General features: G+C 38.2%; 1 protein-coding gene across 2 annotated transcripts in view; it reads left to right on the top strand.

The window, feature by feature from the left end:
• GDAP2 (ganglioside induced differentiation associated protein 2) overlaps positions 1–21,598 on the top strand; it is a 62,594-nt gene extending 40,996 nt beyond the window's left edge. The window contains exons 11-14 of one of the 2 annotated variants that reach the window (XM_030323821.1): positions 2,096–2,235; positions 2,916–2,970; positions 14,745–14,888; positions 18,769–21,598. In XM_030323821.1, the coding sequence (XP_030179681.1) occupies positions 2,096–2,235; positions 2,916–2,970; positions 14,745–14,888; positions 18,769–18,816 (387 nt within the window). In that variant the 3' untranslated portion in view covers positions 18,817–21,598. The remainder of the gene's footprint in view (positions 1–2,095; positions 2,236–2,915; positions 2,971–14,744; positions 14,889–18,768) is intronic. The other variant, XM_030323820.2, reaches the window with a different exon arrangement.
• The last annotated feature ends 5,478 nt before the right edge of the window (positions 21,599–27,076 follow it).

The following is a 27,076-nucleotide window of genomic DNA, read 5'->3' as shown; positions in this document are numbered from 1 at the left end:
TTCAAAACTGGCCTGAACTTTTAAATAATAATCATTGTCATCAAAGATGAATTAAAATGATAAAGGTGGTCACATCCATCGACCCAGGAATTTTGTTCCTCAGAATTTGTACTAAGGAAATAATCTGAGTATGGAAGTAGCTGTAGAGCCTGAAGCTGCCCAAATTGGAATACTTGGGCAAGAGACCATTGAATCCAAAAGATAAATACATAGGTCATCCAAGAACATCACTGTATTAGAAAGTGACTACAAAAGAGGAAAATCACTTTAACGAATCGTTCTTAACCATAGTAACAAATTTTGTACCTAAAAATATAAAAATTGCACACAATTTTGAGATAAAACACATTTGTACAAAAGCAGATCATTGCTTTCTGGCTAAGTCCTTAGGCTCCCAGTCACTGGTGTTTAGGTAAAAAAAAAAATTTATGGAAACATTGGACCTGGCATGCTCCCATGGGCTGGTTTGTACCACAAAACTATGACTTAAAGTTCTAACAATTAATTATGGCATATCCACAGATGGAGTATTTTGTGACCCTTAAAGGTTATGGTTACAAAGGCAAATAAATACAGTACTATAGAGAAATATTTATAATGTAATATCAATAGAAAAGTGGTGCATTAATTGCCTATACCCTGACTTTAACTTGTTTTGTTTTCAGCATAAAGGTAAAAACTCAAAATGTAAATATTTCAAAATGGATGTCATGGTTTTGGGGAGAATTTGTTTTCTACATTTTTCTGTCATGTGGCTATACTTCCTTATAATGAAAAACATTTAAGTTAAAGATGGGGAATTTAAAGCTGAAAATGGGTATCTTAATATCCCTTCAGAGGGTGGAGAGTGGATAGAAAGAGGGCCAAAAGCAGTCTGGTAAAAGCAGAAATAATAATAAAAATACACACACACAAATGCACAGGAAAAGCTCGACTGATGCAAATTATATCATTACTAAGTTTCTACTTGTAGCCATTTGTTTTGTGTCATTAACAACCAACATAACATTCATTCTCATCATTAATAATGTGATTGATAACCAATAAAAACATAAATCTCTGCATTTGATTTTGGCGTGCACTTGCTTGGTGTTCTGGATATCCATGATGTATCATTTCATGTAATATAATGAGATACATTGTGAGGTCCAAACCAACAAAGTGGAAGGATCCTGTGTGTTGTTAGTGCCCTCCTCCTTCGTCCGCTCTGGTAGCAGTTGGATGCTAATCCATTTTAGTCTACTCATGATAATGCCAAAGACTATCCTGAGGAGAATTGGGAAATCGCCTGTTTGATAATCTTTCAGTGGTTAATTCTTAGCTTCCTCTATGTCATTGTTTTAGCTACACCACTGGGTTACCCTGGCCCTGCCCATATTGGAGCTCTGCTCCGTGTTTAATGTTTCTCTTAAATTTCATCCTTCTTATAATGAAGTGTTTCTCTAATGTGATCTGGGTCACATTAAATTTGAGTCTTTCAGAGCTCTAGAAATGCTGCCCGGCTCATTGCCATCTACTGACTAAACCTGTTGTCCTTTTCCTCATTTCAGCTCAACATTAAAGATGCCAAGAAAATTAGTCCTCCAAGTGAGCCATGGGAGGGAGGCATCACTCAGAATGTCCTTCTGTAGTAATTCTTGGTTACGTGAGAGCCATAAGTCTGCATCCCACTAGAGACTGCAAAGATTTTCATTGAGTTTCAGGCAGAAACTTCAAGAATGATCAGAAGTCTAGAAATTGTACTTCTACAATTCATTATCCTAGAGAGGGAAAACCTCGCAATTGACTGAAGAACTCTTTTGAGTATATGAAGAGTTATTTGAGCACATAGAGACTGATTGTTCTCCTCCAGCCCTTAGAACAAGGCAGAAAGGGATCCTACTGTAGCATTTCTGAGAACTGGTAAACACTGGCTAGGTTCACTTTCCTGAAGCTCTTTTTCAAAGAGAATTGATACTCATTAGTCTGAGATGTCCATCTGTAGTGCCTGGGGCATCAATTAGGTTCATCTTCTGAGTTTTGCCTCTCTCTTGGCTTCTGCGAAATTGACTACTTATGCAAGATGATCTTACGTTTACTTCTTTTTTCCTTCTAGGCTCTCTTATATTTCATCCATGTAATGGATCACATTGCTGTGAAGGAATATGTATTAGTATATTTTCACACACTGACCAGTGAATACAATCACCTGGACTCTGACTTCCTGAAGAAACTCTACGATGTTGTTGATGTCAAGTTAGTTATTTTTGCAAATTATGAAGAGGGGAGATAGCTTCTTTCTTTCCTAATATTAATGAGTAGTAAACATTGCTGTGTATTCTGTGAAAAGATATTTCATGTAACAAAGATTTTTATCACACATAGATCAGATATTTTAATATCAGGAGGCCCTCCTTAACTCCAGTGTATTTTGCATTTAAGTAAATTCATATGTAAAATTTTTGCTGCTTTTAAACATCTTGCGAAAGGGTTGGGGTCGTTACCAATCTTTGTATATAAGATAACAAAAATACTACCTTCTGTTAATAAGGTGTGTTACTCTTCTCAAAATACATTTATAAATATTATTTCATTTGACCAGTGACCCATGAGTTTTATAATTCATGATATGATCTCAGATATTCTAGTACAGTATAAAAAAAGGCACATGATAACTTTTTGTTAGATATGAATTTACTTTGTTTTACCTGTAGTTGGCTCTGTCACAGCCAAGAGAAACAATATCTTCTATAAAATGTATACTTTAAATAATGAAATGTCCCCTGAATTATTTTTTGACATTTCACTTAAAATTCAATATGTAAACTAGACCCATTTAAAATTTTTTTCCCCTTTGTGAATATATTTCTGTGTTCTAGCAAAGAGTTAATTGTCTATAACATGACATACTGACCCATGTTTTTATTTCGCATTAGATACAAGAGGAATTTGAAGGCTGTTTATTTTGTTCATCCAACATTTCGTTCAAAGGTACAGTGTGTTTCTCTTTAGCTAAATCTCACATTTAAGTGCACTGCATGCCAGCATTTTAAGATCTATTTCAACATCTTAATTCTCACTATCACCACTGTGATGGCCAATTTCTTTGTCTACTGTTCCTTTTCAGTGATTTTCAGTCATGATCCTAATGCTTTGGTCCCACGTTAAGTCTAGTATCTTTGTAGGCAACGCATACAGGCTGTCCGCCTCTCAGTTCTTGCTTGCCTCTTCATGCTCTGTGTTCATTGGACTTCGCTCACGCTCTTGATACGGAATGCGCTTTCCTTCCTCTGCTCGTGCTAACTTCTGTTTGCCCCTCTGCTCAGTAGTTACTTTCCATAGAAAGCCTTCCCCGACCCGTTCTGCCAATGAGTAGGTACTCCTGCATTATACTTCCCTTTAAGATTTTAATTTTTAATTCCAATTAATTGTTTAATTTTCTACTTTATGCTAGCCTGCAGGATTTGTGAGAGCTAGATTACAGCTGTCTTGTTCACAATCACATCCCTAATATCTCTAATATCTAGTCCTGCATTTTGACTTCATCAACACATGCACTCCTTTGGTTCTTTTACTTTTTCTAAAAATACCATCTTTTTTTTTTTTTTTTTTTTTTGGTCTTTATTTTCTTCCCTGTCCAGCCTGAAACCCTTGCCCTGTCACTTCAGTCACTGCTGTTAATGCCTACAGTATCGTTCATCACACTTGCTCATCAAAACCTGGTCGTGAGACATTTCACCACTCTGCTTTCTTCACTCTCGTATCTGGGTTGCTGAACACAGATGGAGAAATCTTAGAGCCATGTGACTGGGGGCTTCTAAGCAGACACGGAGCTTTCACTGCTAAGGCCCCCCTGGTATTTCACTAGACGGTATGTCCCAGGAAGGACACATTCTCCTCAAGCAGCCCCTCATTCCAACAGTTGGCGCTGCCTTATTCTTGACCAAGAACATCAAAAGCATCAGTAAAAAGCTTTCTGTCCTCTCCCTCCCACCCCAAGCTTACCTGACATCTGTTCCTATCATTAGCTTCTTTTCTGTCACAAAAAAAATGTGTTTCTTCTTAATGAAGGGCCGACCTTCTACCTGGTGGTCTGGATCCCCTAGTAATAAGAGCTGATGATTTCTAAGCGCTTCCTGTGTGCCAGCTCTTCCCACGCATTATCTTGTTAAAGTCTTGTATCTATGAAGTAGATAGTAGTTTATGCCCACTTTACAGGCAAGGAAATTGATGCTTTGAGAGAGTAAGTAACTTTTCTGAGGTAAGCACCTAGTAAGTAGTGGAGTTTGGATTTGGATCTAGACATTTTAATTGGAGAGCCTCCACTCATCAACTACACAACACATTTCCGTCTCCTCAGGAATTCTCTTCAGCAGTTTTTGTCTTTGTCTTTCTCCTCCCATTTTTCTGGCTCTAACTCATCAACTTTTAAACATGCTAAAGCCTCCACTTCTATTTCCTCCCCTTTACAACCAAAATTTTTTAGCGTGACCTACGTTCTGCACTCACTGTCTCCATTTTTTATCCACCTTAATTTACTCCAGTCTCATTCAGATGCCACTGTGGCAACTAAAGCGACTCACAGCAAAATCACTGGTCATCTGCGTCGTACCTGTTTTCCCTGCAGCCTTAATCCCAGCCGGTCCCTTCTTCCTTGAAACACTTTGTCTTGGCTCCCTTGAAACGTAACCTTGCTGAGTTTTCTCGCACTTCGAGCTGCTCCTTCTCCGTCTCCTGTGCTGTCCCCTCTCTCTGCTCCTGCTTATCCTTGGAATGTCAGTGTTCCCAAACCCTCATCCTTTTCTTTCATTCTGTACCTTGTTTCATTCCTGTGTCTTCAGCAACCCTCAAATATATATATGCGGTTCCCAAATACATACATGTCAGGGGAGGCAGAAAAGCCCAATGTTTAAAGCATAATCCAAGACTCAGGTTCTAGTCCCAGCTCTGCCAACTACCAGTTTATCATCTCAGGCAAATAATGGAACCTCTGTGCTTTAATATCATCTTGTGTAAAACGGAGATAATAATAACAGTGCTCACCTTGTAGGGTTATTGGAAGGATAACATTAGTTAATACCTACAAAATGCTTAAAATTTTACCTGACCTATAATAAACGCTCAGGAAACGTTAACCACTATCATCATCGTCGCCATCGTCCTCCTCCTCATCGTCATTCCTGTGCTTAGACGTGAATGTTGAACTGTTGATTAAGTATCTTCATTTAGATGTCTTACAGGCCCCTGAAGTTCAACATTTGAGAAACAGAATAACTCCTGTGTTCCCCTACTCACTCCCAAACTGCTATTTATATTTCCTGTCCTAGTCAGTGGGACCACTGCCCTTCAGGTGCCCAAGCCAGGAGCCAGGGAAACATCCTATTACATCAGTTCTGTGTGCTCACTACCGTCCAAATCCATGCCTGTGCCATTAGTCCCGCTGCCTCTGCGTGAGCTCGTTCCACCACCGTCTTGTATCTGAAAGGACACAGCTACCTCCTAGTCCATATCCATACTGTCCTGCCTCCAGTAGAGCACACCACTGTTCCTTCAGGCCTGCCTAATGATATTTTCTTAGAATGTTAATGGAAGCCTAAAATATTTACAGTGGAGTCCTTTGCAAAAGTTGGCCAAACTCAGGCCCAGGCAAGGAAAAAAAAAAAATTCTGACTATATCATTGGGGTTTGGAGAAAAGAGGACTTAGTTCAGCATAAAACCCAGGATTTATTTATTTAGTAAATGAAAGGACTGTGTCATTCATGACTTCTAGCTGTCATCAGATAAAGGGGATCATGGACTAGGATATAAATCTGAGAGTCTCCATCAAGCAAATAGTGCTTTAACTCTTTAAATATGCTAATGAATAAAATCACAAAGAAGACAGCTAAAGTTGACAGAGCCCTGGGATCAAGGAGGGTGACCAAGGAGCAGTAATGTGAAGATCATCCAGAGAGCCAAGATTGACTAATGTTGTGGGAGCCAGTGGACAGGAAAAGCGTCAAAGACGGTAGAAGTAGTCATTATTTTAAAGCACTGTGGAGAAATTAAGTAAGATAAGTAGTGAAAAGTCCTCATTACCCTTCATAGTAAGAGATGAGTGAAGACTTCATTGAGAGAATGTTTTTCACTTTTCGCTTTCTGATTGTTTACAGAATTGTTGAATTTCTCATCTTAAAATTTGCATGTAAGGAGCATCTGGGTGGCTCAGTCGGTAAAGCATCCGACTTTGGCTCGGGTCATGATCTCATGGTTCAGTTCATGAGTTCAAGCCCTGCGTGAGGCTGTGTGCTGACACTCAGAACCTGGAGCCTACTTCAGATTCTGTGTCTCCTTCTCTCTCTCTCTCTCTCTCTCTCTGTCTCTCTGCCCCTCCCCCACTTATGCTCTGTCTCTCAAAAAAGAAACATTTAAAAATTTGCATGAAATATTTTAAGTAATCCTTTTAAAAATTGCAAATTTTTTTTTGGTTTCCTCAGTGTTGGAATAGCATAGTAAGTGCTAATTAAGTGCTTATGAGAATGCTGTTTGGCCAGGCTTAAAGAAAGGAAGGAAGGAAGAAAAGGAAGGAAGGAAGGAAGGAAGGAAGGAAGGAAGGAAGGAAGGAAGGAAAGGGAAGGGAGGAAGGAAGGAAAGGAAGGAAGGGAAGGAAGGAAGGAAGGGAAGGAAGGAAGGAAAGAAGGAAAGGAAGGGAAGGGAAGGAAGGAAGGAAGGAAAGAAAAGGAACCGAAGGGAGAAGGAAGGAAAGGAAAGGAAGGATAGAAAGGAAGGAGGGAGGAAGACGGAGAAAGAGGAAAGGAGGAAGAAGGAAGGAGGAGCGAGGAAGGAATGAAGGGCCCATCAAAAGGAAAGGAAGGGAAGGGAAGGAAGGAAGGAAGGAAAGAAGGAAAGGAAGGAAGGAAGGAAGGAAGGAAGGAAGGAAGGAAGGAAGGAAGGAAAGAAGGAAGGGAAGGGAAGGAAGGAAGGAAGGAAGGAAGGAAGGAAGGAAGGAAGGAAAGGAAGGAAAGAAAAAAGAAGGAAAGGAAGGAAGGAAGAAAGAAAGAAGGAAAGGAAGGAAGGAAGGAAAGAAGAAGGAAAGGAAGGAAGGAAAGAAGAAAGGAAAGGAAGGAAGGGAAAGGAAGGAAGGAAGAAGGAAGGAAAGAAGGAAAGGAAGGGGGAGGAGGAAGGAAGGAAGGAAGAAAGAGAAGCAAGGGAGATCGGCCAGATGTCGTATCCTGCCTTTGAACTGTTTTCGAAGCGGGAGAACATTCTATCACGTCTTCTAAAAAATGAAAAAAAAAAAAACCCCTCCCACCTGAAAAAAAACTAAGAAATTAAAAAAAAAGAGAAAAAAAAAAGCAAAAGCAAAAGAAAGAAAGAAAGAAAGAAAAAGAAAAGTACAGTGTTGGAACAATCAGTTAAATGAAAGGCTTTTCCTGCTCTTTGTTCAGTAAAGTTCTGATTACATAGTCTTATCAGATAACATCTGTTATATCAACATTCCTACTATTTTGTTATGCTTAGTGGGTGGCTAATTTTTTTCTTTCTGTAGCACTTAAAGATATCACTTGACTATTTCCCCACATCTGATAATCCGTTTATATTTTGTTCACCCAGTAGCTACTGAATATTTTTCTTTAATGGAGACAGGAGGATTAGGTTGGTTTTTAGCATGTCTGCTCTCTCCACTTTTATTCATTATTGTACCAGAGGGTCTAACCAGTGTAATATGGCAAGAAAAAGAAGCAAAATGCCTCTAGATGTAGAGAGGAGTAAATAATACTGTCTTTATTCACAGATGACATGAGCATCTATGTAGAAGACCCTGTGGTATCCTCAGAAAAACTAGTAGAATTAATAAGTAAGTTTTATCAGGGCTTCAGGGTTTGAGATCAGTATTCACAAGTCAGTTGTATATATTAGCAACAGGCAGTGCAATTGAAATTTAAAAGATAATGTTATTTATATTAGCTTCAAAATCTATTAAGTGCTTATGGGTAAATAGGGCAAAAGATGTGAAAGACTCGTGCACTGTACAAGTTGTGTACGTTGCAAAACATTTGTGAGAGAAAGGAGGCATAAATAAAGGAAGACATGCTGTATTTGGGGGTTAGAAGACACTATTATTGTCAAAATCTCAGTGCTTGCTAAATGTACAGATTCAATGCCAATCAAAAGTTCAGCAAGCTTTTTTGTAGAAATTGACAAGCAAAAATGCAAAGAACCTAAAAGAACCAAAGCGATTTTATTTATTATTTATTTATTTTTAAATGTTTATTTATTTTTGAGAGAGACAGAGCATGAGTGGTAGAGGGGCAGAGAGAGAGAGGAACACATAGAATCAGAAGCAGCCTCAGGCTCTGAGCTGTCAGCACAGAGCCCGACGTGGGGCTCAAACCCATAAACCGTGAGAACATGACCTGAACTGAAGTCAGACGCTAAACTGACTGAGCCATCGAGGCACCCCCTCCCCACTTTTTTTTTTTTTTAATGGAGCCAAAACAATTTTAAAAGAAGACCAAAGTTGAGGACCAACACTCCCTGCTTTCAAAGCTTATTCTAAAACTGCAGTACTCAAGACAGCACAAGGTATTGGCATAAAGGTAGACATCTAGATCAGTGGAGCAGAATAGAGAACCCTGAAATAGATTCACGTGTATAGAGATAACTGGTTTTTGAGAAATGTGTGAAGTCAGGTCAGTGGAAAAAGAACATTCTCTTCAACAAATGATGCTGGAACAATTAGATATCTATATGCAAAACAACAACAACAACTTTGACCCATGTCTTGCATCACATACAAAAATGAACTAGAAATGGGTCAAAGACCTTAATTGTAAAATGTAAAAGTGTTAAACTTCTAAAAAGAAAATATAAGAGAAAAAGCTTTGTGACATTGAGTAAAGCAAAGATTTCTTAGATACAACACCAAAACACAACCCATAAACAAAATTGGACTTCATCAAATTTAAAAACTTCTGCCTTTTTAAAGATGGTTAAGAGAGTGAAAAGATGAGGCTACAGCCTGAGAGAAATCTTTGTAAATAAGCATTTATCTGAAAAAGGATTTCTCTTTAGAATAAAGGAATCCCAGAAATCACTAATAAGGAAAAACTCAGTTTAGAAACGGGCAAGAAATTTGTGCTAGCATTTCCCCAAAGAAAATATATAGATGGCAAATAAGCACACAAAAAGATGTTTAATATAATTGGTCATTGGGAAGGTGCAAATTAAAAATGAGGTATCATTGCACTCCTGTTAGAATGCTAAAACTTAAAAGAGTGCCCATACCAAATGTTGGTGAGAATGTGGAAGAACTGGTATTCTGATGCAGTGCTGATCTGAATGTAAAATGTTACAGAAGCTTTGGAATGCAATCTGGCAGTTTATTTAAAGAGTTGAACATACACCTACCATGTGATCTGGCCATTCCACTCTTAGTATTTACCTGAGACAAATGAAAATCTATCTATACAAAGACTTATACACAAACGCTCATGGAGGTTGTATTGTAGCCCCAAACTTGAAACGACCCCCCTATGCCCGTCGCTAGGAGAACTGATGACCAAACTCGTATATCCATACAATAGAATACTACTCAGTAATGAAAAAGGATGAAGTGTTGATGCACATCACAACACGAATGGATTTCTAAGTAATTATGCTGAGTAAAAGAAGCCAGACAAGCGTGCACACCGTATGATCTCATTCGTATAAAATTCTAGGGCACACAAACGAACGTGTAATTACGGAAAGTAGAGCAGCGATTACCTGCAGACAGGGAGGAGGGTGGGGGGGAGGTGGGAGGAGGGTGGGAGGGGAGAGTGGCAAAGGGCCCTGAGAACCTCCAGGACTGATAGCTATGTCCTTTTTCTTGATTATGGTGATGGTTTTATGGGTGTGTGTGTGTGTGTGTGTATATATCAATGCTTAAAAAATTGTATACTTCAAATATGTGCAGTTTATTATATGTCAGTTATATTTTAAAAGATACGTTTTTTTAAACTGCAATGAAATACTGCTACGCTGCCACCAGAATAGCTAAAATTTGGAAGACCGGCAGTACCAAATACTGACAGTGATGTGAAGTGACAGGAATTCTCCTACATCATAAGAGGGAGTTGGAAATCATGCAACTACTTTGAAAAGAGTTAACGAAAATTTCTTATAAACTAAATATATACCTAGCCTGTGACCCATCAGTGCCACTAAGTATTTACCCAAATGAAATGAAAATTATGTGCCAAAAAAGACTTCTATGAGAACGTGCATAGCAGCTTTAGTCATAGCAGCCAGAGACTGGAAACAGCCAGGCACCCATCAATAGGATTATGAATAATTAAGCTCTAGTATATTCTCGTAATGCAGTGTTTCTTGGCAGTGAAAGAGAACACACTACTGATAGAACCACATGCTAGAATCTTAAAAACATTAAGCTGGGTAGGAGAACCCTTACATAAAAATTATACTGTATGAATCCATTTATATGAAATTCTAGAGCAGACCAGACTAATCCATGGTAGAAAAAAAATCAAAACATTGTTTGCCTCCGTGGAGAGGGCCATAAGGGAAGAGGAGTATGAGGGAACATTCTGGGGTGATGAAAATGTTTTCTAACTTAATAGGAGTTTTTGCCTCTCCAGTGTGTGCATTTGGTGAAACAGTAAAAGTACACACAAAATCTGTGCACTTCGTCGAATGTAAATTTTATAGCAAAGAAACTGAGTGAACGTTGAACTCTAGTTAGAGAGATGAATGCTGTATTTGGGGACAGCTTCTTGATGTCTGCAGTTTACTTGCAAATGCAAAAACGTAAGATCCACAGATGGATAGACGGATGGATAAATATGTGATAGAGAAAACATAAGGAAAGTGTTAATGATTGAGTGGTGGCTATGCTGGTATTCACTGTAAAACCCTTCCAACTTTAGTGACTATTTGAACATTTTCATAATTTTCTTTTGTTACAAATGCAGACTTACCAGAATAGTGTTCCTTTATACCAGACTTATAAAAATGTGTAGCCACTCTTTGCTAAGATATGGCTTTAGTCCCTCCTCCTCCACACAGAAAATCTATAAATAGCTATCCATCCTGTGACTTTGATGGAAACACATTACCAGAAATTTCAGAGTTAGAGCCACTAGCCTTGGCTGTCACACGTTGGAACTGTTTCAGATAGGAGTCAGTGGCAGGCTGGGCAGAGGCTGAAGACCAGATGAATAAAGTGAAAACTGTTATATTACCTCTTCATAACATTTTGGGATGGGGAAAATTAGGATTGAGAGAATAAAACCCATGTGTAATGAAATACACCATTATTTTATACTAAGTCAAGAACTCGAAATGGGGTGTTTGTAATTATAAAATAATGAGATGAAATCAAGGGCTAATAAAACAATCGAATCACATTGTTCTGATTTTGATACTCTTCAGATCTTTTCCAGGCCACTCCACCCAAAGTGGTAATAAATTGACTGCTCATATAAATCACTACTCTTTTTCTCCTTAGAAGTTTACTAATACAAGGCAAAGTAACAGAATTTAAACCCACCATTGATTCTGGCTCCAACTGATTAGTGCATACGTGTGTAAACAGTCTTCTAGTTTATATTGTTTTGTGATTCTGTGTTCTTGGCTTTGCGTTTGTGAATAATTGGGTGAAAGAATTTATGGCATTCACAAAATATCAAAGCAGTCTTTTTTCAAGTGTTACATTTTTTTCAGTTTGTTAAAATAGTAGATAATAAGTAATACAAATTTACCTATGTAAATGTATATGACTCATAAATAATTGAAAATTAAAAGTTAAGCTATATAAAAGTTAAAATTTTAAAAAGTGAAGACAGTGTTCTTGAGTTTTCTGCTCAGGTTGCTGAGCAGAAGTTAACTGAGTTTTTACTTCTATCTACTTTGAGTAATTTTCTCTTGCAATACATGGAGGATGTGAAGAAGGTAATGGCAGAAAGTGCGACAGAGAAATGTGTTTCTTTCACATATCGCTGCCTCAACTTCCCCAATCCAACCGTCTCTTTGAGTTTACCACCGCCGCCCCCATGTTGGTCTGGTGTGGCATATGCAGGAGTGCTTTCGTAGAACTGTACAATTAAGAGGGACCTTAAAGATCATTTAAGTCTAATTTGCTAATTTTATAGATGAAGAAACTGAGGCACCGATTGAAGGACAATATATTTTTATTGTAGAATGAAGAAACAAACCAGCCCTAAACAGTATTAAAGTAATAAGCTCAGAAACTCTTATTACTCCATTTGTTAATTCTTCCAAAACATATTGAATTCCTTACTTTTTTGGTTGGGCATTAATTGGATGCTATGAATATGGTATTGAATAAGACATTCCCCACATTAGGGAGTTTATAGTCTATTTAGAGAATCAGATAATATAATACTATTGCTAGCTTTGCAGTAACATGAGTAAACAAAGTGTTGTTGGAACATTTAGAAGGAGGCTCCTTTTCCGCTTTGGGTGGAGGGTGGTAAAAGAAAGCCTCCTCATTGGGGTGAATTTTGATCTGAGCTCTGAAGAACACTTAGCCAGGCAAAGAATTGAGGGAAAGGGTGTCAGGACTATAAAAGCAGCATGTAAAAGGGTTTTGAGGCAAGAGAACAATGGCACAAAAGTCTTCTGCATAGGCCCTTATAGCTCTGTATGTTTCTCCCTTTTTCCAAGTGGCTGGGGCTCCTTGCATACATAGGTAGTCACGTGTCTCTGTGGGCCATTCATTATAGTCAGTACATTTTGCCTTAGCTAGTTGTTAGTCTCATGCTTATAATCTGGCTCCTCTACTAGGCTCTAAGCTCCCTTTAGAGGAGCGGCTCTATCATTGTTTTCCTGTTTGACGTACAACTCAATGCTTAGGACACAGATGACCAGCAGATGTTTATGCCTTGCATAAATGTTTACTGTCTTAACACAGCCTTCTGGTTCTTCTCTGTCCAGACTCTACAATCTTCTAATTTTCTTAAGCTCCTTCTGGAATCTGTAACATGTCTGTGACCTCTCCATAGCTCTTACTGGTTTATTAGCTACCTCTGTGGCCAGTCTGAGAGCTTCTTCTAATCTGCAAGTTTCACTAACCTAGTTTGCAGAAGTTTACATTCGTGAGGTATATAACAGCATGTGCTTTAAAGGAACTGATGTCAAAAACTGATTGGGAGTATATAATTGAGTGACTATTCAATTTGATTTAAATTAACTCGCCTAGTTCTAGCAAGGCCAAATGCCTCCCCTCCCCTCCAACACCCCCCTTTAAATAAACTTGGTAATACTGGGGGCAGGGGGAGAGGGTAGCGGAGAGGCTAATGTTAATACTTGAGGCCTTATGCCAGTCATTGGTAGTGTAGCCAAAATAAAATAGTGACTCAAGCTATAAAAATCATTGTAAAGTAAGTCCTATCTTTATTTATTCTTTCTTTATCAAATATTTTGAGAATGCTGGTTCTGTCTGTGTCTCACAAAACATTAGGCTGTTATTCTATGATTGTCTGCCAAGTACTAGGGAAATTATAGAAATGGACGTAAGAAACTGAAATCCTAGGAAGCAGGAATAAGTGCTCTAAATGCAGTGTAAATTTCTGGTATTAAGAACTCAATAGAAGGGGTAATCTGGAGCTGGAAGGGAGAATAATGATTGAAAATGAGTCTCTACCAAGTTCTGCAAATCTGGACAGGATCCTGATAAGTCAGTGCAGTGTTGTCTCTCTTCTTTCATGCCTTTCCTTGTAAGAAAGCGTGAAGGAGAAGGAGGTATGTCATATTAGGGGCCTAGAATATGTGAAAGGTTTGGACAGCCAGTGGAAAATGTGGTAAGACTATACAAAAGAAATTAACAAAATGACTGGCATCGGTGGCAGATATCCAAAGTGTCCTGTATTTGTAACGTGCCCAGTTGTACATTTGTAGCGCACTGTCCCAGGGCACACGTTCGTATGCACATTTCCTTCTGTAAATAAAATGGGGATAGCGACAATATTGCACCTACTGCGCAGAGCCGTTGTGTAAGCCATTGATAAACATGACTGATTAGATCAGCAATTGAGAGCGATGAACAATAATTTGTGAGTTCCAGCTGTTGCCTAGTTTATGTCACTATTGTTTGCTGTTAATAATTTTTCTTTTTTGCAACAAATTTTGCAGACTGGCTCTTACAGAGGGTTTGCATGTTGTAAACTGAAATGAGTAAAGGTGGCTTCACGTTCACAGAAGATTCACTTTGACTAAGAAAGACTGCATGCCAAATGTCAAATGAAAAATAAATGTATCACATTTCGGCACAAATTTTCTTCGCAGTCTCATTTGGAAAAACGATGAGTTTCTGAGATTTGGAAATGTTAACCATTTTCAGAGTACCACTGAATCCATTATTCTACCAAATAATGCAGGGTCCTTTTGCCCACAACCCACAGTAAGAAGCGTATATTATGTGACAACACACTACACATGGAAGCATACAAACACCTCACAGAAGCGAAAGCTTCCTGAAACACTTGGCTCGCCCCTTATCACCTTCCCTAGTAATTGTTGCCCTAGCGTGTTTCCTTTTCATTGTGGTTGTTTTTAATTCTGTCCATAATCCACTAAACTAATTGCATAATTCACTGATGAGCTACCACCTGCACTTTGACAAATACGGCTCATTATAAGCTTTTTCTGACATCAGTTTCAACTTTGAAATAATAGTTTCTCTCTAGTATAAATTTTCAGAATCACGTTGTGCATTTCTAACACTGGCCCCTGGCTTAAATTGTGTTTCTCTTCTATTGATTAGGTATCAACATGGTTTTTTACCACCTTTTCTGTCTCAGGACTGAAGGACAAAATCCACCATGTGGACAGCCTCCACCAGCTATTTTCTGCCATATCACCAGAACAGATTGATTTTCCACCTTTTGTCCTTGAATATGATGCCAGGGTAAGAAGTTCCAGGAGTTCTCCCTCACCCGGTGTAGTATCTTAACTGCTCTATGGGGCCCTGCTTAGGCGCACAGCATCCTTTTATTATAAGATGGTATCAATGCAATTCGTGTGTTTTAGTAAACTTGACAGTATCATTCAACATTCTCTTCCTGCAGTAACTAGGAAAACGCTTTGTCCTAAGAGAGCTTTTTCCTCAGTTAACTTTTCAATGGGAGATTTTTCTGCTGGTTTGAAGCCAGCCCTTGCTTATATGGTCAGTTTTCTGCCACCTCTGCCGAATTTCCTTAAGATTGAATCGCTTTTTATCTACATAAGTAAGGTCAGAAGAATCTCTTGGTGTCTGACATTTTCAGCATTAATTCAAACAAGGTAGCCTAGCCTTTACCCTGCTGCAAGTTTCATTTTGCTGAAAGTTTATCTAATGTTTTTAAGAACAAGCAACACTAGTATTATTATTACTTCTAGATGAATTTGTGAATATATCAAACACTAGTAAAGGGCTACTCTTGAGTTTCATTAAAGCTCTATCCATCGCATTGTGTTTATTCTCACTACCGCTTTAGTAGTTAAAAACAAAACAAAAGTAAGTAACATGCTTGGCCAAAAGATCATCAGTCTCCTTATTTAACTGTTGCTGATTACGTAACATTATGCATGAATCAGGGAATATATTTGAAGGTTATATTAAGCTTCAAATGGATTGTTCTACCCCAATTATTGTACAGCATGTATACACCAAAATAAATATTCTACAAGACATTTTCTCTCCACCATTTCTTTAACTTCAGCTATAATTCCTGTGTTCCTTTATGTGAAGAGCAAAGTATTTAATGTGTTCTAATGACTAATAAAATTTCGTATTTGGCTTTTGTGCAGAGAGGATTTGTAATTGGAGTAGCTGGATCATAGAAAGATTGTTGAATATGTGGAAGGGGGGGAAGAATACCAATTTGTGTTCATGCAGATTGCTGGGGTAGAAAATAACCTTATTATTATTCTTTTGAACTATATATCACTCTTCTTAATATTTAAAAAAATGGATAGCGGGAAATAAAAGGAAAGATACTAAAAGACATTTTGAGATCAAAAATTTGGAATGACAGTTCAAAGCTAGTGTCTGGATTTATAATATATTTTCTGGGGTAGAACATACAAGTTGGATTGCATTGGTTAGAAAACCCAAACGACTGTTTTTTAAGCCAACACATTTTCTATAATCTTAGGGGCCCATAAAACAGACTTTCGTTAAATATCAACACCACACTCTAGCCTGGTTTTGTCTGTCTGTTTTGTTTGTGTGCTTGTTTTAGGTTTTTCTTCTATTTTGTATATCAAATGCAGGCCTAATTAATGATGTGATTAATTACATTTTAATAAAACAACCTATAATGTAACACTTGGGTCATTGGATCATCTCTCTGTGCCTGTACTAGAGCTTTCTAAAATTGAGATATCAGGCCATCTATATATAAAGGCCAAAGAGAAGGACAAAAAAAGGGGAGAAACTAAAGAAGGTGTCAGGAGACAATGTGGAAAGGGCTGGCAGAGGGCAGGTCACTAGATGCTAGAGCTTTACATGTTACTTGCAGCACTTTGGCTCTGTGGTCAGTGGGGAGTGTTCTACAAGGGAGAACTGTCATTATATTTCTGTTTAGAACCATGGCAAAAGCAACAGTGCAGAACGTGACTGGAGAAGGATAACACTAGAGGCAGGGAGACAAGGAAGAGGCAAGTAGAGGATCGGAGGAGAAAGGAGACTAGAGCTGGGGCAGCAGCAGTGCTCATGGCAAGGGCTTGAAGATCTTAGAAGTAGACATTTTAGGAAATAAAACCCACAGCATTTGGTGACGGAGGAAGCCATTCAGGAAGATGAAAGGGCAAAGATGCCTAAAGTGACTACCAGAGCTTCCGCCGTGGGAGACTGGGTAGATGGCGTGGCCGCCACCCCAGAGGGGCATTTTGGAGGAAGAGCATGGGGGGCGGGGGCAGTGTTGGAGTGGGAGAGAAGAGACAGGCGGTGTGTCTGTTCAGTTTGTGACACTGCGTTTGAGGTGGCCCGTGGAACACTGAGGTGGAGATCCAATAGGTGGTTGGTTATTGCCTTGTAAGGAAACATTTTCTCTTGCTAGGAAGAATTGAAAGTATGATTAGAGAAAAGGAAATAAGTATGGAGTTGGTTAATTTACTGGCACGTTCAGTCATGCCTTGCCCATAGTAGGTGTGATGTGGCGTTTGTTGTTGGCAGGTCTCAGCGGGCTTCTATTTTCTGGGTCTTGTGTGACTTAGAATAGTGACATAAGTTTTATGGGAATGAAAGGAACCTTTGAAGGTAGTTAGAAGGTAATTTTTATTTATCTGTATCAAAATGGTACGGAGACGATTTCAGAAAAGGAGCTAGCCAGTCAGCACTCTTATAAATGTAGTCGAAGAAGAGTATACAAGTTTACCTGGCGACAATTCTTCAAAGTTCTTTGACTGTTTCCAGAAATAGAGAAAATAGATTGCACGGCAGTCTCTTGCACAGTGTGAGACTAATGTAAAAAGCTCTATTTCATAGCATTAAGAATTAGATTTGCCCTTCCTACTTCATCACAATTTAATGCGGATGTAAGAAACCTGAAACAATATGGTAGTCGAATGGAACGGAGAAATCTTAAAGACAGATAGTGAACCATTTCTTTTCAGATGAACTTCAAAGTCGATTTATTTGTTGAGGTATGTTTCGTAAGCATAGCTTCCATGCGTGTTGAGGATATAGGATTGGTTAGTATGAAAGATCTTGATGGGCAATTCTGAAATACAAAACAAAAACAAAAAGGCTTTCCTTAACTTTTTTTCAAATAACATGAAAGGCAGCCAATCCTAGGATTTGTTTCTACCTAATTTTTAGAAATGTTTTTAATATCTGGTCAGATTTGTAATCAGAAAGTAAGTTTTCCTAGATATTCTCTTGTTTTCCGGGCTAAGGTCCCAAGATCAATTCTTGCCCTAGAGCATCTGCTCTGAAGAATATTAGAGCTTTTGATTCCCTTAGATAACATTTAGGCACCTACTGGGTTCAAAACCAGATACACTTAATGCTCTGTCATAACCAATAATGTAAATGTACCATAAAGCAATGCTATTTTCATCTGTCCGCCATTCTGCTTTCCTAATTATTATCTACATTGGTGCTAAACAATTCTGTTTATGATTTACTGACAAACAAGTTTTTTGTCAAATACTTTCCTTAGATATGAGAAATGAATCCTAAGTCCAATAAGTATAATCAGAGGTCCGTCTACCATAAAGTGAACTGTCTTCATTTTTTTATTAAGATAAAGTTAGCCAAAATGAAGTCAGGAAATTTGCCCTTACTCTTGTTTTCCACCATTCTACATTAATTTAAGATGCAGCACACAGTAAGACAATACAGTCTAAAAAAAGTAAATCTGGGTGTTAGATTTGAATAGACGAGGATTTAAATTCAGACTCTTCTGGTTACTGCTGGCTGGCCTTGGGTGAGTTCTGCAAGCTGTGTGATCCTTGGTGTCTTCTTCTGTAAAAAGAGGATGTTATCTACTTCATGGCATTATGTGAGAATATGAAGGGATAGTGAAAGGAAAGTGCCGATAAAGTGTCTGGTATATAGAGTCAAATATTAAGTAATGAGGTTATTTAAAAATATTACCATCCTGATTACCTCTGTCTACTCTACACCAGCTCTGGCTGACTCCAGCGGACCTGGTTTGATGGCTGAGGGCCTTGCTCGAGGCCACGCATGTGCTAGACATTTTACAGAGGCCATATCGCCGACTGTAAATCCCGTTCTTTCACATTCCCATTTGAATTGGTTTTATTACTTAATGTTCTTGTCTTTTTTTTTTCTTCCACAGGAAAATGGGCCTTACTATACATCTTATCCCCCATCACCAGATTTGTGACCTGCCATCTTTTAGCGCTACTGGTTTCCAGGGACGTCACTTTCTCCACGAATTGCTACCTATTGAAGTGATATTCATTTTTGCTCTTCAGATCCAGAGAGCCTTTTGTCCCCACCTCTCTGGTATTTTTTTATTGACTGTATATTTTCTGGCACATAAGCAATCTGAAAATGGTAGGCCATTCCGAACTGCACACTTATTTTAAATTTGTATATTTGTATCAAATGAAAATGTTCATTTTTAGAGGGTTGTTAATAGAAATCGGGGAGCAACTTTTGAGTATCTTCAGTTTCCTGAGAGGACACTAGATTCTCCGTTAGACCAGCCACCAATGTTGTCCATGCCATCTCTCTAACATTGCACGCTTCCTTTGTGTACTTCACTGTTTCTCAAAATATATAGAACCAGTGTGTGCTGACCATAGATGCATTGTTTGCTTCAGATCCTGGCACTACATTTTATGCAGATAATTTGGTTATGATAAAAGAGAATTGTCTGGGATCAAGGATGTGGAAATGTATTTGATCAAAATGCCAAAATCGTTAGCAAAATATAGGTCTTAGAATCTTACTGCACTAGTTAAGACAAAGATTTAAGGACTAAAGTTCCTTGGATTTATGATTTGTTAAGATTGCCACTGTTCTGGTCTCAGTAGTGGAGGACAATAAGACCATATCTTCCGCATTTTTCCTATAATCATGGGTGATTTGGTTGCCTTATTTTAGAGGACTTCACTTATTAGTACTCTTAAGTGAAAGGTATCTCTTAGACTCGATCAGTGACCCTTTCAAGAGCGTGGTCTTCCCAGAGGTGTGATTTTGTTTGGCTCTTAAAGCTACTCCCTCTAAGGACATTTCCTCGCAGTGTCTCTTGAGTTGCCTACATCAATATGGAGGAAGTTTGTTGCAGCAAATGAAATTCCAGATCACATTTGCCACTCAGACTCTATTTGTGCCTTAGCTTGTTTATGAATAAGAACCAGAATTACGATTCCTACCTCACAGAGGTATCCTAAGAGCATTTAGAAAGGGCTTTTGATGCCTTTGGGTGCAAAATGCTAGCGGAGCTTATCTAGGGTGTTGTTTCGGTCAGTCTTTAAATGATAATAAATAGACTTGAGGGTACTACCAGGCACTCCTCTTGTCCTTGGCACCTTCTGAGTCATTTTTCTTTTCGTGGGACAAGAGCTGCTAGTGAAAAATCCCAACCGTGAGGACCTCCTTCCTACTTTGTCCAGAATTTCTTCTGGCCTGCTCCTCCCCCAATGCCACACTTTAACAAGAGGCATCTGTTAGCCATTTTAAACATTTCTTCTTGAATTAAGGTCAAACCACTGTCATTTCCGTCTGGTTGTCTTCATATTCCTTTTGATTCCTATGCCATGCCCCTCCCTCAGTCCATCCTGTACATTGGTGGTTCAGGGAAGAAAAAGTAGAACCCTTCTGTTCCAGTGTGTTCAGGATCAGTGCTTCCAAAGGTCCCATACATCTGTGCCCAAGTTAATCGTTCAGTGGCGATAAAGGAAACCTCCTCCTTTTATGACAGAGAAATTCCCCTATAGTTGTATTAGCCCCATTCAAGCAACAGGGGGCTTTACATTTCTTCGATAAACCCTCTTCTCTTTTGTATGTACTGGACACATTTGCTTTGCATCATATATCAAAGCCACTTAGCTCCTTATATGTGCTTATTTGGTAAGAGTTTCCTGTTATGTTCCCTAGGTCATCAGATCCAGACAGCCAGTCAGTTGGCTGGTATTAGGCTTCCTCCTTCCTCTCTGATAGCACTGCTTTAAATCCCTTAAGCTTTGAGCTTTAAAAATCTGAAAAATTATCTTCATCTTCTCCAGGCTATTATTAGATCAGAGTTGGGGTCACTGGGAGCGGTCATTAAAAATATACCACCTTTTCTTTTTTGAAAGTGGACTGGGCTACCTCCAGTTGGCATCTGGCCTGAATCATTTCCTCTGTAGATAATAGAGGCTGCAAACTACTTTGCCGTTCAAAAGGAACTAAAATTATTGGAAAGAATAATTTGGAAAGAATGTCCCTCTGCTATATTCATATGAGTATATTAATGTCTAGTAACACAAGCAAGATTCTACATATAGTGAAATTCTGGTTCAATTGATATCCTAGGGTATAAAGGTAATATGAAAGTATATACATGTCAGCCCCATTTCACAATTTAATGGTGTCCAAAGATAAGGGCTGTACTTTTCAGTGAAACTAAATTTGGTATGGGACCAAGCTCATGCTTTTATAGCTGCCTAGAGTGTTATATAATGAAGTTGTTTCAGCGCATAAAGTCCTACGAGGGGAACATAGTGACCTTACGGTGAAATGATCATGTAAAGTTCAGTATGTATCTGCCTTTGTCAACAGGTTGCGTTGTCTGGATAACATGCCATTTTCCAGGGACACATTAGAGGATAAAAGGGTGACTGGGTGGAGATGAGCACTAGCATCTGATGTTAATTCAAAGCCCCACCAAGTCTTTGATTTAATCCAACTTCAGTCATGCCAGATGCTAGTCGAATTGAGGAAGAAACAACTTCTAAAATTTTAATTTAATTCATTAATTCATCCAAGGCGTAATAGGATTTTTTAAACAAGTACATTTCTTCAGCATATATTTGGGTTCTTCTTAACTCCTCTATATCCAAGTTTCTTGCTAGCGAAAATAACGTCTGGAAAAAAACTATCTTTATTAGACTCCTAAAGCTTAGAGATCAAGTGGTTTCAAGATTTTCTTTTCTTTAATATACATCTTATTTCACTGGCTGGTGCTCTGTTATATTTATTTTTTCAAAGGAATCCAAGTAGTTTGAGACCAAATAACAGGATTTTTAATTTTGATAGGAAAAATGGATACAGGTTTTTGATCACATATCTGAAATCTGAAAGGATTAAAATATCTTGCATTTCTAGAGAAGGATGAGAGTAACCACTCCAGTAGAAGAACAGGGCCTGACTATTTCTCCCTGTTCTCCATTTGCTTAGATATTGTTTAATGAATTCATACTGTAGGTAATGGTTTCTTTTCTTTGCAATAGTTAATAAGAAAATGATAAAATGTGGTTTCCGTATAAGCTACAAATCGCTCTTTGTGTTTCCCCTGATTGTGTATGTATATATAGAGAGAGTTTATGTTGATTAATATATGAATAGAAATGATTGGAATTTGAAGTACTAGAAGGAGGACTGTATTTTAAGACCAGTGGATTGATTGTATTAATGACCCAGAGGACTATAAGGTAGCAGCATATACACCTCTAAAATTGGAGATGGCCAGTGAGTTTCAGATGGTCGTTCTCTTAAGTTATGGTCATCATAGTCCACATGCACTAGAATGTTTTACCTACACTGGCACTGATATACCTCATGGTACGTGATTGACTCTGGTTCAGGATTGCCTGAAACCATGAAAGATTAAAGGAGGACTCTACCTGTGATCTAGGTCATATCAGAAACCCAGAGATTATAAGGATTGCCCAGTAGGCCAAACCCTATATATATATACATATACATATACATATACATATACATATACATATACATATACACATCCTATATACATCTACCTTCATACATATGTATGTGAATATATGTGTGTACACACACACACACACATACACATACACCCAGTAATCCACTTTGCATCACATTCTTTGAATGTGGTTTCTATGGCCCATATGTAGATAACACAGAGCAATAAATAACATAGTTCAAGCTTTGATTCTATCAGAATAGCCCTTAAGCAGATGATATCAAGGTCACTTTATGTGTTAGTGGCTCTTTTGGATATTAGTTAATTTTGTTTTCGTTGCTTCCAGGAATAGTATCTAATCTTTTTACATGAAACAAGCATGAAATGTATAGGGTCACTGAGTTCAAAAAGAAAAACAGATATTCTGTAGGTGAATTACACTAACAAAATCGTTACTGCTGAATGATCTAATATTTTTGTTGAACGGTTAAAATTAATACATTTTGTATATGCAATCAGACTTTTCCTTTGCGGTGTGTTTTGTTAGTGTAAGCGCACAGTCATCATAAACTGAGGCAGCGCTTTGTTAGACCAATTCTTGTGGGCCAAAATATTTAAATAAGAGTTTAACATATGTAAATGATTTTAATTGCTGTTGGGCACAGAAGACCCAAAAATGTTTTCTTGACATGATCTTAAAATGTGTTTATTCAGAATTCAGAATGCTTTTATGAATATTTTATTTTACTTTTTATTTTTTTTTAATGTTATTTTTGAGAGAGAGATACAAAGCGTGAGCAGGGGGAGGGGCAGAGAGAGAGAGGGAGACACAGAATCCAAAGCAGGCTCCAGGCTCTGAACTGTCAGCACAGAGCCAGACGCAGGGCTCGAACTCAAAGACTGCGAGATCATGACCTGAGCCAAAGTCGGAGTTTTAAGCAACTGAGCCACCCAGGTGCCCCTGAATATTTTACATTTAAAAATATATTTTGGTCTTTCTGAAGTTGAAGTTAGATCCCATCACTCTGTAAATATAGCCTATGAAGAGCCAGTAGTAAAATGGTAGTGTTTATATTGAACCATAGGGTGGGATAGTTTGTTTTGGTCATTTACACCTGGATTTTCTGTAATCACCAAAGTTAACCTATGGAGTTAAATGCAGTGAATTTTACTGTCAACCTTCTCTATGGGGACTTGGACTAGTGTTTCTCAAACTTTAATGCGCATACAATAAATCATCTGGCAATATGTCAAAATGCAGATTCTGATCCAGTAGCTCTGGTGTGGGGCCTGGGATTCTCAGTTTCTAACAAGCTCAGGTGATTATCAATACTCCTGGTCCCAAGACCACAAGGAAAAAAGCCGAGACTATATTCAGCTTCCATATTTTCCCTGTTTCGAGGAAAGGAGACATAACTATCGTAATCCTTTCTGTGGGCCGGGCACTCCAATTCATTATCTCATTTAATCCTACAAATCCTGTGAGGTCGATGGTGATAGAGAGGTTAAATGACCTGCTGAAGCCCACGCACACAAGCAGTGCATGACAGAGGCGTGTTTCTCAAACTTGAATAATGCACATCCCCTTTTAATAAGGAGAGGTTGTCTTAGTTCCTCAGTGTTTACTCCATTATTTATTATGTTATCTCAGTATATATAAAGCTATGTATAATGCTTTACGCTTATAGTTCTTGCACAATTATAAAACCAGAAGAAGTTTATAGATTAGATACAAGCAAAACTATGAAACCAATACAACTTAAAGTAACCTTAACGAAATAGGATGGACAACGAAGTTTTGCCCAAACAGAACTGTCACCCGTAATATGATGATGGTACTGAGCGCTGTAGCACAGGTTCCTTCAGGGTTAGCACACACCCGCCCTGTGCTGTGTGTGCTGCGTAGTGACTCAGCTGTCTCCCCCGTGTGTCTCAGTTCAGACTGTTCCTTTCATTTGTTTAGCACATAGTGGTATCACTTGGCCTTCATCTAGCTTGAATGTATCGTTCCCCTATTAAGTCAGCCTCTGTTCTCCGTAAGCCTTCCACAGCCAAAGCAGAACCCAGCTTTAGTGTGCAAGTAAACATAAATACGAACGTAAGCCCTTAAAATGTCCTGGCAAAATTGGGTTTTAAAGCAGTTTATGTTAATAAACTAATATCCGGAACATGAATATTAATTATTTTGAAGTTTTTCATCAGCACGAAAAATGTCTAATTCTCACAGTAAACTCATGGATTCCCCCAACCAAACACACACACACACACCCACACACTCACATTCCCCCCACCATTCCCCCCCACCCCCTGACCCAAGAATTTTTAAGGATGGTTAGTTAATTTTGATGCTTTGGCCCCTAACACACCTAGGTTCAGACCTCGGGCATGGTTCCCCACCTTTTCTGAACCTCAGTGTTTCCATGTGTTCAACAGGGATAATAATACTCATTGGATAATTAGAAAGAAATGCAATAATGCTCATAAAGCATGGATGGTTAAGTGTTTATAGAAGGTAGCTACCATTGCTTTGATTAGAAATGATAATAACTGGGGCACCTAGGTGGCTCAGTCACTTAAGTGTCCAACTCTTGATTTCAGCCAAGGTCATGATCTCACAGTCATGAGATTGAGCCCCGTGTCAGGCTTCTCGCTGGGTGTGGAGCCTGCTTGGGATTCTCTCTCTCCCCCTCTCTCTGCCCCTCCCCCACCTCAGAATAAATAAATACTAAAAAAAAAAGAACAACTAACATTTGAGGACTTAGTATGTGCCTTCTACATTGCCAAGCTCTTTATATATGTTACCTTCTACATTGAGAGAGAGAATCAGGATTCAAATCAAAGTCTGATTTCAAAACTCATACTCTTAAGTAATAATACAAAGCATCGATATAAGTTGCTTATTTAATAAGCTTATTTAATTTTAATCTGTATTTTCTCAAAAATACTATAAAACTAATGATGTTTCTCTGGAGGGGATGTGGCTAAGGTTTTTTTAAACAATTGTGTAATGTGCTAAGTAATTGACACAATAAATATGAATTGTTTTTCAAGGCTATCATGCTAGGTTGTGGTCCAGTAAAAGGGTATTAGGACCATTAGGCTCAACTTGTATGTTAATGTTCTCTTGCACATTTAACATCTGTAACTAATGATAACATGAGATTCTTCCTGAATCTCGATATAGCTTTTTTGCAGAAAAAAAAAAGAATTCCTCCCCCTCACCACTATTATATTCTTTGATAGTTCTGAGAAATAGTCTGCAGACATCTAATTTTCACCTGTGAGACATATTTTTAAAAATTGCCCTGTCCTTTAAAATAGTTTCAAATAAGTTTTTTACCTTCTCCTAGTTTTCTAAAATAAATTCTGGAGTTCTGAAAAGAACTCCAGATATGAACAAGCATATCTGTAGGCTGGGTTTTTACTGTTTTGTGTTTTTTTTTTCTAATTGGGTGCTGGGAGAAAATACCAGGAGAGAGTTGTAAGAGGAACTCATTTATTAACAAAGATAGTATGTATCAAAATCAAGTTCTTTCCCTAATTCCTAAAACATACTTGCCCAAATTATTAAGGCAGTGGAGATACATGAAACATGAGGCTGCCACTGAATTTTATAAGGTCTGTTTTTAAAAATATATATATTTTCTTTATGGCATCCTACATAGAAGCATAATAATAATCTATGTCATAGAAATTATTGTTTCTGATCTAGCCTCTTTTCCCCATCTGCAAGATCTTTAAGTTCAATGAATGTATGGCTCTCCATCAAGATAGAAAAGATGTCCTCTCTGCCTTATCCTGTAGCCCAGCATTGGAAAATTGTTCCGGCTTCACATTACAGATAAGGCCCAGTTTTACCTGCTTTTCTCCAGTTTTAGCAGCCTGTTACTTGATTTGGGTTGTAAGCCCTACTTCAAGTTATTTTTCCTCTTTCTTTTATTAAAGGCAAATAAGATCAATTCATTATAACTTTGGATGGAATGGCCTCTCGTCTTTGAATTTTTAAAAAAATCCAAATTTATTTTTTTATAAGGAGGTATCCAAAGCATTTGACCATTTCATTATGTCTTCTAGTTGAGATGTGTCTGACATTTTCATTTTGACATGCTTATTGTAAATGATAACATTGGTTTAACACATTGTCTTAGGTGGGTTGTTATGTGTGAATTTTATTTCTAATAACAAAGTAAGTGTTAAAACTTACTATGAAAGGGGCATAAGTTCTCAAACAGATGAGGAAGTAGAGGGCCAGGCAGGTTAAGGCAGCAACGTTGCGCTCACAGCCAGATCATGGCGATAGTAGGTAGTTTCAGGGTGACCTTGCCATCTATAGCTGGAGCCCTTTGGTTTAACTGTGTTTGCACGGCCCCTTGCCTTTGACATTCCCTCTGAGACCTCTAAACAAGTTTTGTTTTTTTTTAATTTATTATTTATCATTTATTTTTTTATCTAAGTTGCACTTGCTCAGCCAAGTTCCCTGGGAGGACCAGAGTTCAAGAATTAGCAGCAGAGTTATCAGTCAACTTAAAGTTAGGTAAGTGAATGCACAGTTCACAGTTCACAGCAGACATGCTGCACAGTTGTTTTCTTTGTAAAACACTTAGTACAAGACCAGAACTATGAGGTGCTATCATTTCCTTGTTGAATCCATCCTATTGCTATGGAAAATGTTGTCTTAGTAAAGTCGGTTTGGAGCCTCACGTACCCCCATGGGAGTTACACAAGGAGTGAGAAAAAGGCAAGAAACCCTTTTTTTTTTTTTTTTTTTTTT

This window comes from Lynx canadensis, chromosome C1 (assembly GCF_007474595.2).
Source record: "Lynx canadensis isolate LIC74 chromosome C1, mLynCan4.pri.v2, whole genome shotgun sequence".
In the NCBI taxonomy this organism is placed as follows: Eukaryota; Metazoa; Chordata; class Mammalia; order Carnivora; family Felidae; genus Lynx; species Lynx canadensis.
Note: the sequence above shows the minus strand (reverse complement) of the source record. Positions and strands in the feature narration are given on the sequence as shown.